The sequence below is a fragment of the Electrona antarctica genome (assembly GCF_951216825.1).
Source record: "Electrona antarctica genome assembly, chromosome: 2".
NCBI classification, from domain to species: domain Eukaryota; kingdom Metazoa; phylum Chordata; class Actinopteri; order Myctophiformes; family Myctophidae; genus Electrona; species Electrona antarctica.
Window position 1 is genome coordinate 29543516 of NC_136807.1, and position 13366 is coordinate 29556881.

Below are 13366 nucleotides of genomic sequence, written 5' to 3' on the forward strand. Positions count from 1 at the left end.
AAGCCTTTCTTTTTCATATTACACTGACATGCATGAAATCCAAAAAAACAATACAACTAAAAAAGAAAGTATGTTTTGACAAATGGTCAGCAGTATGGGTTATTTATTGAAAACATGGTCCTTTAAACTTATCCTATAATAAAACCTCAATCCAGTGAAAGTTTGACTTCACTTGGTTTTGTTTACCTCATACTTCAGTCAAGGGCAGAACAAAGTTATGGTCCAGTTCTCCCTCATTTCTTAAAGTCGAAGTGTTTGTAAAGTCAATTCAAATGTTATTAAAAAGTAAGACCACACTGTAGTCTTGGTACCAAGAAATTGAAATTAACATTATGCCAATATGTACCAATGCAACACCCCCCCCCAAACCGGTTCCTCTTGAGTGAGTATAATTTAGAGGACCAAAACCAACAGGGGGAGGGTGACATCCCTCTTGGCACTAAATCACTGGTTCACCACACACACACCAGTTTGATGTTTACACTGACTAAGCAACCAGGACACCTCAACCTCCCAGCGACCCCTTTTGGCCTTTTTAAGTGCTTAAAGCAGGAGATGGGCTGGCACGCAAGAAACCGCTCAACCAAGAAACAGACTCACAAATCAACACGCAAACAGATCTGCGTGGAATTGGATTACAACACGCATACACACTGCCTTAAACATTCTGGGCTGCAAACACCCACGCAACGCTATAAATGAATGTGTAGGACACCTGTCCTCAAATGTTATTATTACTGTTTCTCCTCTTTGTTCTACCTATGTTCTAACCACTGCGTGAGACCAGAGTGAACATGTCCGTCAAATGAGAGGAAATGTGTGTGCGTTGGTGCGCACGTGTGTGTGTGTGTGTGTGTGTGTGTGTGTGTGTGTGTGTGTGTGTGTGTGTGTGCGCACACATCTGAAAGAGAAGATTCCTTAGTGATGGCTCAGCGATAAGGAGAGAGTGATAGGTGGGCCTGTGGGCCGTAAAAGCTGCATGGATAAACAATTCTGTTGACTCCAACTAAAACTGGTTAAAACCAGTTAGACAAAGGAAAACGCCTAATTTAGTTTGAGACCCCTTTTTCAATATAACGTGTGTCACCCAAAACACGTTGCTCAGTTTGGTGCTTCTTCTCCCCGAGACGCCGGCTGCCTCAGCCGGTGAGCTCTTAGAACTGCACCGCCACGGAAACCACGTACATCAGGACTTAGAGCGAGTCCCGTTTTGCTAACCACTTGTGGGTTTCCATATGAAACGATTTGATCGACTTTTCTATACTTTATACTTTAACCAAAGAAGGACGAGTAAAGTTACACTCGCGTGCAGGCTGGAAACTAATTTTGTCAACTTAACCCTGGTATCCAGTTTCCGAGCGCCGCTGAGGTTCCATCATCACAAAGGTTGGTCAAGGATGTGTTTGATAGCATTCAGGCTCCCAGAACGACATGATAACTATAATGATAGGGTTAGCTACCCTTTTTGACTTAGTTTTGTCATTTAGATCTGAAAGTGACGCCAACCAGAACCTCTTTCCTCTTTCCTCTTTCCTCTTTCTTCTTCCTGAAACTATCTTTGCATTGTGCTTGTAAACTGAACGGACCTATAGTTGAAATTGTTATTTGAGTAAGACTGGACTTTATAACGTTTGCCCTTGACTATTTTGCACAACTCATGTGCAGACTAGTCAGAAGCAACTATACCACAGTCTACCAAATAGTATATTTTCAATGCGCAGGGTTAAGTCTTTACGGCTAATGTCCGAATTGGATTAACCCTGACGCTCCCGTTCTTGCTATGTTTTTATTTGAGTATATGACAAGTATGTTGTAACAGTATTTCGATATAATAAATATCTCATTTTGCTGGTACAAATCTAAACAAATCTCCGGACTATTCTTTGATTCCGTCTGTGTGTATTTGATTTGTTTTATATTGGGGAAACTGTAACACAGTATTTATTCATACCAGGTATTCGTAACTCACGTCTTCAGATAGACGTTTTTATGATAAGATACACAGTATGTACATAGTTTCAAATTGCTTCATTCCGAGTGGAAACTATGTGTATATTGACAGGCTAAGTGACTCACGTCTTCAATTGGACGTTAATGAGATGCAAGTAGATAGGAATTAAATGTGTATTCGATTCGCTGGCGAGTCGGGGTTGCATTTGATTTCTGGCTAATTGACATCATAATCTTGCCTAATAATCCCTACATAATGGTACCCGTGTGCATATTGACATAATGGTACCCCTGTGCATATTACATAATGGTGTCCCGTTAACGGAACTGGTTTACTGTGTTATATAAGACCCTTCGATGTGAGAGAAATTAATGTACATGTAATTGGAATCGAGGTTGTTTCTTTTTTAGAGTAAATGGTTTGATCCGCGTCTCACGCTGTGACCGTGGCTGGAACCTACAACATTACGTTCGAATACCCTCCCAATTTATCCGCAGCTTTCTGCAGAGGCTTGTGGTGTTTAATATAAGGAGCGAAATTAATAAACCAAGGGCTATCGTTTTTAACAGATTTTATTTCCTAGCGCCCTGTTGCCAATTGCTCCGAGCGTAAGCTGCTCGTGAATGGTTCTGCAACGAATCTATTTTGCCATTTAGCAGATCGATTTAATTCGTATAGTGTCATTGTGTAATGCCTATTGCTAATTTGGAGCCTGGGAATTGTCTAGAACCCATAGCGGCTCACGGGATTACAGAAAAACCATTTTGAAAGGTTTAGTATGAATTTAGACTTAAGTGTCCCCATAGTGCGTTGTTTTTGAGGTGTCCGGTCATTAAATCAGGAGTGAAATAAATCTAGTGGACTGTCTGGTCGTTGAAGAGGCTTGATTGCTTTTACGGGGCCCGTACGGTTCAAGCAGCGTTACACTTTTACTTGGTGTGACGTTGGTCAAAAACACAGTGTGAAACCATCTGGTGTTCGGGGGACTCTGGCCATTGTGTTTTGCGACTTTGCGAGGTCGCCATTTTGGAAATTGGTGACGTGGGGCGTTTCCGCTGTGCTTGTGGGACGCTGCTTCCAGCCAGATTGCAAAATCGCCATCTTGATTTCCCCCATCTGAACTCCGCCCTGAGAGGTGGGGGTCTCAGGCCGTGACACTTGGTGTCCAGCCTACTGACACGTTGTTGTGATACAAGTAAGGCGTGCCGCCCCATCTAGTGGCCGTCGCTGGTGTCACACGTGTCATAACATTAGCTTCACTGTGTGAGCTGTAATAGGGCACATGCATGGTCGTGTGTTTTGCTGCTTGACGAAGATTAACACCTCTTAATCTTTGCACTTGGTGGGGACTTATTTTGCGTGTCAAAGTACACTCATTAAGTTCGCATATACTGGTAGCTCATTAATTACCTCACTGCTGTGGGGACATTTTGCGTTGTTTGCTTGTGTTTGTAAACATATAGCGTGTTGTGGTAACTCACGTAAACCCTCTTTTACGCTCATTTCAGGCAAATTCGGTTGTGGATAATTGATTTTGTGGTACATAAGTGAAACGTTTCTGCTATTTACGGCCTGTGCCTTGGACAAAATTGGAGCATTCTTTAAATTTGCATAGCCTTTGTTCTGTGCAAAATCAAGCTTGTTTTGTTTAAGGGATACAGGTCTTTTGTTATTCGTTTTAATCACACCCCTGCCCTAGCTTATTTCAGGCATTATCATTTGACTTTAAATTTTTAAGGTGGACTTTGGTTGACTGATCGTTTTAAAATCTTTCAGACTGATCGTTTTAAAATCTTTCAGGATTTCAGTCAATTCATTGGCCCGTTATGCTCAAATGGGTTTGTTTTGAAGATTACAGTTCCAATTTTGAGATGGGGATTGACTTAATTATTTTAATGATTCATTCCGATCTCTCGTTGGACGCTGGGATTTTTAAAGTAAACTCTGTTTAAGTGTGTGGTTGATGTTTTAATTGACCAGGCAATTAAATTGTTGAGTTTACTTAATTAATACCATTTTGTCATTAGGAGTGTGAATTTCAAGAGATTCAGTCATTCCTTGGTGGCATTTAAAATTTAAGGCTCGAAATAACCTTCTGGCTAAATGAGTGGTGGATCTAACAACCTTTGAGGTTTTGATCGACCAGGCAATTAGCTTGCTGGTTTAATTGGTTATTTCCGTTTGGTTGGATGTGTGGTTGATTAAACCTTTGAGGTTTGGTTGATCAGGCAATTGACTGATTGGGTTTAATTAATTATTTTAATTTTGGACATTTACAGTTTGAAATTTTTAATTCAATTTTTTTTTGTGTTTATTCCCTTTTTAATTTTTATTCACTCCCTTCCTTCCTTGCAAAAGGAACTAAGGGTGTTAATAAAAAGGGGGGTTAGGGGCAGGAATAATAACACAAACGATATAGCCTTTTCACTTGTGCACAATTGTCCTCAAACCAAATTGAGGACCACAGTGCTGTTTTTACCTGAGAGGCAGCGAGGGAGCGTGGTTGTTGCATTGTTTCCTACCGCTGTCTGTTGACAGAATTGTTGCGGCTTAGAAGCATACTGTGCTGTGAGCCAGCTACACGAACAGGGAACATGGATTGTTGCGTAGCTATAAGAAAGATGCTTAGTCTGACAGACTCTGACATTCCTAACGTCGGTCAAATAGATGCAGACACAGTCCTTTCAAATCTCCAAACTTTAGCTAGTGCTCATGCTGAATCAAGACTTTACACTGAGGCAGAACGCGAGAAATTAACTGGGCATGTATTGGCAAACTTAGTCCGGTTACATGAGCTTGATTGCTTAGCAGTCAAAGCTAACGTGGAGGCAATTGCCAGGTCTCGGCAGCAGATAAAAGACTTGACTGATGAACTTGAGTTAAGAGAGACACAGGCTCGCTTGACTGATATTGTCACCAAGCTAGCCACCACAGATAGTAAGTTGAATAGGGCTAAACAAGAGATCGCCGACCTCAAGGCGCAGTTTACCCAGTTTCAACAGACCAACAGTGACCTCGTGGAGGCACAGCTGGAAATAACTTGCTTACAGGGCACTAATTCCCCACCGGGGACTCCTCCTTTAGGGGGGAGAGAGGCCCAGTTACGGCAAAGTCTGACTTTCCAAGGCACACCCATTTTGGATGTGGAAGGAAGGTCTACAGACAGGCTGGATACCGACGTCACTTTGTGCGAAGGAACAGACTTGGGTTTGTTGATAAGCACTGACTTCTATGATTCCAGCCTGACCATTCCGGTCATTGGCAAAATCCCTGCGTTACTGCAGCGGGACCAACGGTCCCCTGATGGGACGACGGCCCCTGTGAAAAGAGACTTTGATCTAGTGTCATTACAGGCGGCTGACCCAGCCCTAGCCCACATGATGGCGCTCCTTGCTGGGGACACACCAACACCTATCCCTGACACAGACAGGGACTCAACAGAATATTTAACACAACTACTATTGTCAAGCGACTACATGTCACTGAGCAATGGTCTGTTGGTGTATGCTGTTGATTCATATACTTCTCCGCGTCTAGTTATACCCCAGCACCACAGGGGGGTACTATTAAGCTTCGGCCACAACTCCCCAACTGCTGTACACCGAGGTGTCGAGGCAACCTGCGATGAGTTGTGCCAGATGGCCTATTGGCCCAAAATGTACCAAGACGTGGTTCATTATGTGAAAGGTTGTTTGACGTGCTGTCAGTTCCAACCGTCAAGTCCAACCCCGAGAACACCCTTACAAGAGAGGGGAATTATGTTCCCATGGGCAGATCTGCAGATAGATTGGATTGGACCATTTGCCAGATCTTCTCAGAAGAACTTGGCAAAGAGCATGGAGGTCAAGAAAGCCCACTATGGCAAAAGGCCCTCGCAGGACCAGCTCCAAGTAAGGGGTTTGGTTCGGTGTTCCACTTTTGCTCACCAAGAGGGGATGAACAATAGGTCCCTCCCCAAATGGAAAGGCCAAGGCAAGCCAGTGACAAAATGGGTACACCGAAACCAAATCAAATTACACACGCCCCAGACAATCACCGAACTGACAGACTCTGAGACCAAAACCAAGGCGAGAGAACTCACCGGCCTTGTTGGCTGCTCTACATTGTAGAACTCTTAGCTGTGTTGTGCCTAGCCTATTGAGTTTCTCGCCTAAATAGTTTAAGCAACATAGGACCCTGTTTCCCGTGAAACAGTAAGAAACCTCCTCCCCTACCGAAACGGGATGATCACTTGGTATGTGTAACACACACACCATTAGTAATTTTTGTTTACATTTTCTTGTTTTATTATTATAAAAACGACCTCAAAGTGCCTGTGCAGAATAATGCTTCCTAAGATAGAGGGTTGACCTTTTGTTCCGTTTCCTGACTCGGTGTGAGACATGATCAAACATCAACCTCGCTAGCGGAATGAATTCAAACCTGTAGGTGCACTAGCCTGCTAAACCACCTGTGGTCACAAAATGTAGTTACTGTTTTGTTTTCTACCATTAGAGTGTGAGCCATTGCTCCTTAGTTTTTCGTTTGTTTGTTTTTACCAGACAAAATAATTATTTCCACTAGACGTTGAGCCATTTGCTCCTTATAGTCTGTTATCGTTTGAATTTTATTTTAACAAACGAAAGTATTATTTCCTCTCTTCTACTCTGGCCCTTGTTCCACTTTTCTCTTCTCTATCACCCTGGTTAGACCAGTACAACTTTATCAATAGGAGTAGAGAGCACAGTGTAAAATGACTTAGGAGAAACCATGTCGTTTTGGGTGCATGATGTGGTCAATAACACTTTGACCTGCCAGCAATGACATGTTTTGACATTGTTGTGTTTCCCCTGGGAGCGTATGGTCGTGCTCGGGGAAGCCTTACACCCACCTGAATGACATTACAGACACTGCCTCCTGCCTCTCTCTCCCTCACATGGATGTTACCCCGCACCTAGCGGAACCTTGCATCCGCCTGGATGACATTACAGACACTGTCTCCTGTCCGCTCTTTCTTCCCCACATGGATGCTACGCCATGCCTGGAGGGCATTACACCCAGCTGAATGACAGTGTTTTGAATGAACTGACATTGTTTTGTTTCCCCTGGGAGCGTATGTCGTGCTCGGGGAAGCCTGAATGACCTTCAGACACTGTCTCCTGTTCCTCTCCCTCATGGATGCTGCTCCGTGACTAGCGGAACCTGGCATCCACCTGAATGACAGTGTTTTGAATGAACTGACATTGTTTTGTTTCCCCTGGGAGCGTATGTCGTGCTCGGGGAAGCCTGAATGACCTTCAGACACTGTCTCCTGTTTCTCTCTCTCATGGATGCTACTCCGTGACTAGCGGAACCTGGCATCCACCTGAATGACAGTGTTTTGAATGAATTGACATTGTGTTGTTTCCCCTGGGAGCGTATGGTCGTGCCCGGGGAGGCCTGATGACATTACAGACACTGTCACCTGTGTCACTCTCTCTCATGGAATCTACTCTGCACCCAGCAGAACTCTACACCTACCTGAAACGACCGTACAGACACTGCCTTTCTTCCTTTTCCCCTGTGTCACAGGTGCTACCCTGGGCATCCAAGGGAGTGCTACGAACATTGACACCACTACAGGGGAACGCGACCCCACTGTCGAAAAAGGGGCCCTATGGGCAAGACAGACATCCCACTGGCCTCAAATTGGCATCTAGTTAATGATGGGAAATAGGCCAAAGAAAGGTCCACGAACTTCGTGTCCCGTTAGTTGTCCTAAGAGGGGATTTTGTAGTCTTGGTACCAAGAAATTGAAATTAACATTATGCCAATATGTACCAATGCAACACCCCCCCCCAAACCGGTTCCTCTTGAGTGAGTATAATTTAGAGGACCAAAACCAACAGGGGGAGGGTGACATCCCTCTTGGCACTAAATCACTGGTTCACCACACACACACCAGTTTGATGTTTACACTGACTAAGCAACCAGGACACCTCAACCTCCCAGCGACCCCTTTTGGCCTTTTTAAGTGCTTAAAGCAGGAGATGGGCTGGCACGCAAGAAACCGCTCAACCAAGAAACAGACTCACAAATCAACACGCAAACAGATCTGCGTGGAATTGGATTACAACACGCATACACACTGCCTTAAACATTCTGGGCTGCAAACACCCACGCAACGCTATAAATGAATGTGTAGGACACCTGTCCTCAAATGTTATTATTACTGTTTCTCCTCTTTGTTCTACCTATGTTCTAACCACTGCGTGAGACCAGAGTGAACATGTCCGTCAAATGAGAGGAAATGTGTGTGCGTTGGTGCGCACGTGTGTGTGTGTGTGTGTGTGTGTGTGTGTGTGTGTGTGTGTGTGTGTGTGTGTGCGCACACATCTGAAAGAGAAGATTCCTTAGTGATGGCTCAGCGATAAGGAGAGAGTGATAGGTGGGCCTGTGGGCCGTAAAAGCTGCATGGATAAACAATTCTGTTGACTCCAACTAAAACTGGTTAAAACCAGTTAGACAAAGGAAAACGCCTAATTTAGTTTGAGACCCCTTTTTCAATATAACGTGTGTCACCCAAAACACGTTGCTCAGTTTGGTGCTTCTTCTCCCCGAGACGCCGGCTGCCTCAGCCGGTGAGCTCTTAGAACTGCACCGCCACGGAAACCACGTACATCAGGACTTAGAGCGAGTCCCGTTTTGCTAACCACTTGTGGGTTTCCATATGAAACGATTTGATCGACTTTTCTATACTTTATACTTTAACCAAAGAAGGACGAGTAAAGTTACACTCGCGTGCAGGCTGGAAACTAATTTTGTCAACTTAACCCTGGTATCCAGTTTCCGAGCGCCGCTGAGGTTCCATCATCACAAAGGTTGGTCAAGGATGTGTTTGATAGCATTCAGGCTCCCAGAACGACATGATAACTATAATGATAGGGTTAGCTACCCTTTTTGACTTAGTTTTGTCATTTAGATCTGAAAGTGACGCCAACCAGAACCTCTTTCCTCTTTCCTCTTTCCTCTTTCTTCTTCCTGAAACTATCTTTGCATTGTGCTTGTAAACTGAACGGACCTATAGTTGAAATTGTTATTTGAGTAAGACTGGACTTTATAACGTTTGCCCTTGACTATTTTGCACAACTCATGTGCAGACTAGTCAGAAGCAACTATACCACAGTCTACCAAATAGTATATTTTCAATGCGCAGGGTTAAGTCTTTACGGCTAATGTCCGAATTGGATTAACCCTGACGCTCCCGTTCTTGCTATGTTTTTATTTGAGTATATGACAAGTATGTTGTAACAGTATTTCGATATAATAAATATCTCATTTTGCTGGTACAAATCTAAACAAATCTCCGGACTATTCTTTGATTCCGTCTGTGTGTATTTGATTTGTTTTATATTGGGGAAACTGTAACACAGTATTTATTCATACCAGGTATTCGTAACTCACGTCTTCAGATAGACGTTTTTATGATAAGATACACAGTATGTACATAGTTTCAAATTGCTTCATTCCGAGTGGAAACTATGTGTATATTGACAGGCTAAGTGACTCACGTCTTCAATTGGACGTTAATGAGATGCAAGTAGATAGGAATTAAATGTGTATTCGATTCGCTGGCGAGTCGGGGTTGCATTTGATTTCTGGCTAATTGACATCATAATCTTGCCTAATAATCCCTACAACACCATTGAAGCAACTGAAGTAACAGAACGTTTTTCCCATCCCTCTTGATTTAGTCAACAGTTGGAGGATCTTGTCCTGTGGTGGATGTTCATTTATCTGGTTATTAGTGTTCATAAAGCAGAGAGGGATGTGGGGATGGAGAGGAGATTGAGGATTAAATGTACTACACTGCAGCAGCACCACTGGCTTATTTTATGTCTAACCACATATGTATGACCAATATAATCACTCTTCAGTGTGAAGTTATTCATGGCTACATATACATCATTCCCCCCATCTCCTTCTACACAGCAGCAAGCCTCAGCATGCATTATACTGTACACATGACATTCAACTGAACAATAACCATAAACAAGAGTTTTAGAATGTACAGCTCCAATGATTTCAATGGAAAGGCTATGTTTTCGGCAAGCCTTTCTTTTTCATATTACACTGACATGCATGAAATCCAAAAAAACAATACAACGAAAAAATAAAGTATATTTTGACAAATGGTCAGCAGTATGGGTTATTTATTGAAAACATGGTCCTTTAAACTTATCCTATAATAGAACCTCAATCCAGTGAAAGTTTGACTTCACTTTGTTTTGTTTACCTCATACTTCAGTCAAGGGCAGAACAAAGTTATGGTCCAGTTCTCCCTCATTTCTTAAAGACGAAGTGTTTGTAAAGTCAATTCAAAGGCCGTTGTGCAGCAACACATTCTTCTGAGAAGAAATCTTGGAGCCTCGCAATGTTCCTGCAGTCTGCCGTTATCTCCATCGATGCTGCTTCTGAGCCAAAAGCTCTGGCTGGCACGCTCTGTTTTCTCCCCCTGCCTTTCAAGATAATAACTTTAATGTGGACCCACAATTACATTGTGCCTTCTTTATACGGGGTGGTAATCTCTGACTCTTGACATTATTGAATTTGAGAGCGAGGTCCGCATATATGTGTGTGTGTGTGTGTGTGTGTGTGTGTGTGTGTGTGTGTGTGTGTGTGTGTGTGTGTGTGTGTGTGTGTGTGTGTGTGTGTGTGTGTGTGTGTGTGTGTGTGTGTGCGTGCGTGTGTGCGTGCCTATAGATAAGGGCCTGGCTCTTACACCGTTGTGGTATATCATGATGTGATGGGCAGTGCACACTGTGCACAGGGATATTGGGTGAAGGACAGGATCAGACAGGGAGAAACGCTACGTCAAATTAACCTTAGAGAGACCTATGCTATTTCAGTGCCATGGAGGGTGAGGCAGTGCAGAAGAGAATAGCATAGGATAGCAGGCAGAGAGGCGCAGATTGGAGTGTAACTTCAACTATCTGGGGGAAGAGGAACGTGCTGAGGGCGAAAAATAGTCCTTATTCTATTTCCTGCCACAAGGAAACATGCCTCGTTGTTGGCTGGAGACTATTTCAGTTGTCTAGCTGTCATGGTCGAGGCGGTGCCCCGGTTGTGGTCCTCTCATGAGACTAAGAGCTCCCTACTCCCTCACATTACTATTTTGTTCATTGAATATCACAAAAAGGTTTATTACTTCTGTTAAAAACCCTCGCAAAAAATCTGATGTCTCCAATAAGGCCAGTGCAAAGTACACAAAGGCAAAATAAAATCCCTAAGCACAAAAAAAGGGTGTCCAGTTCATTAGTTTGTGCTCCCCTAATAGCTCTCATCTCATTTCTGACTCCCTTTGTGTGTGTGTGTGTGTGTGTGTGTGTGTGTGTGTGTGTGTGTGTGTGTGTGTGTGTGTGTGTGTGTGTGTGTGTGTGTGTGTGTGTGTGTGTGTGTGTGTGTGTGTGTGTGTGTGTGTGTCCAGCTACGAGCCCATGCTGTGGACATGAATGGGAACCAGGTGGAGAACCCCATAGACCTCTACATCTATGTCATTGACATGAACGACAACAGACCCGAGTTCAAGAACCAGGTCTACAATGGATCTGTGGACGAAGGCTCCAAGCCAGGTACAGTAGTCACATGTGGATTAATGGACAAGTAATGAATCAACAAAACATTAAAGGAAGGAATTAAGTTCAGGAAAGGCTGGTTCAGGTCAACTGATATTTTATAATGGTGTATTAGAGGGGTTCAGGGGGAATGTTATTAAAAAGTAAGACCACACCATTGAAGCAACTGAAGTAACAGAACATTTTTCCCATTCCTCTTGATTTAGTCAACAGTTGGAGAATCTTGTCATGTGGTGGATGTTCATTTATCTGGTTATTAGTGTTCATAAAGCAGAGAGGGATGTGGGGATGGAGAGGAGATTGAGGATTAAATGTACTACACTGCAGCACCACTGGCTTATTTTATGTCTAACCACATAGACCAATATAATCACTCTTCAGTGTGAAGTTATTCATGGCTACATAATCATTCCCCCATTTCCTTCTACACAGCAGCAAGCCTCAGCATGCATTATACTGTACACATGACATTCAACTGAACAATAACCATAAACAAGAGTTTTAGAATGTACAGCTCCAATGATTTCAATGGAAAGCAAATTTACAGACTTGAATTAGCTAAATAACGTTTTTTCACAATCACACCCCATATTTCTTCTCACAGCACTTATCACATGCCTGTCCTTATTCAAACCTCGCATTATGAGTCAATATCTTTGAGTACACCTTTCATTTTAGAATAACATTGGTTTAAAAAAAAATAACATGAAATAGTTTTGGAACATTCTAGATCTCTGGTTCTCAATTTGAATCTCAGATCCACATGGGATACATTATTTGTCTTTCTTTAAGTTATTTATTACTGGCCTTTTTGCCTTTAACGATAGATATGGAAATGAGTGACATGCAATAAACCGTCTGCGTGGCCTGGCAGTTCTTTAGAGCTTTGAAACATGGAACTTTTGATTAGCCGTTTGTAGCCGTTTGTATGTGAGGTTTCGAAAATTGAACTCAAGGCTCTGAAATTAATATCAAAGTGATTGTAGAAAAACTGTAAATAGTCATTAAGGGGAAATAATCCCATCAGGCACAGTGAAGGACGCCCGTACAAAGGGTCCTCATTAAACCCTGAAGAGTGCAGCTTAATGAAATTACCCAGGCGATGTGTGACGTGCTGCGATTCCTAAACCCCTCCATGATCCCTCTATCTCCAGAAAAGGAGATGGATAGAAGATTGATAGTGTTTCAACTTGGAATCAAACCAAATGTGCAGCTCCTCTCGTCCCAGAGAGTCCATTAGATGACTCCCTCTGGCCAAGTCATTGACAAATGTTGCTTTGAAATGTAATGAAGTTTGAAATGGGCGCCGTGGTTACAATTATCCTTGGACAGAGGCTGTCACTGGCATGATTTTACTATTTATATCTCTGGCAATTAGACTGGCCTCCAACCCAGTGGGTGGAGAGAGACTGAGACACAGTTATTTATGGATAACAGACAGAGATTTGTCACTGAGTTAAAAAGAAACAGCACAAGATAATACAATTGTGTTGTGTGTACTCATGAACGGGTGGAGGGTTTCACTGAGCACTCCTGTGTGCAAGTTTTGACATATTAATAACAATAATAAAAAATAATATATTACAAATTATTTACTGTACAAAGCACCTTTCATATTCTCGCTTGACACAACGTGGCTATATCACTATATGGCGAGACAACACCTTTCAAAAGAGAGTTAAAGGGCTTTACAGTTAAAGACAAACTGAAGTAGGAAAATAATAACAGATAATACAGAAGAAATGGGTTTTGAGAAGTGATTTAAACGATTCCACTTACTCCAATATCCTTAGACAGGTCGTTCCAGAGTCCGGGGACACTT

At 42.8% G+C, this 13366-nt stretch overlaps 1 protein-coding gene across 1 annotated transcript in view; it reads left to right on the forward strand.

The window, feature by feature from the left end:
• LOC306932800 (cadherin-4-like) overlaps positions 1-13366 on the forward strand; it is a gene marked incomplete at its 5' end in the record, with an annotated part of 241182 nt that overhangs the window by 189375 nt on the left and 38441 nt on the right. The window contains one exon of the mRNA XM_079514730.1: positions 11397-11541. Within this exon, the coding sequence (XP_079370856.1) occupies positions 11397-11541 (145 nt within the window). The remainder of the gene's footprint in view (positions 1-11396; positions 11542-13366) is intronic.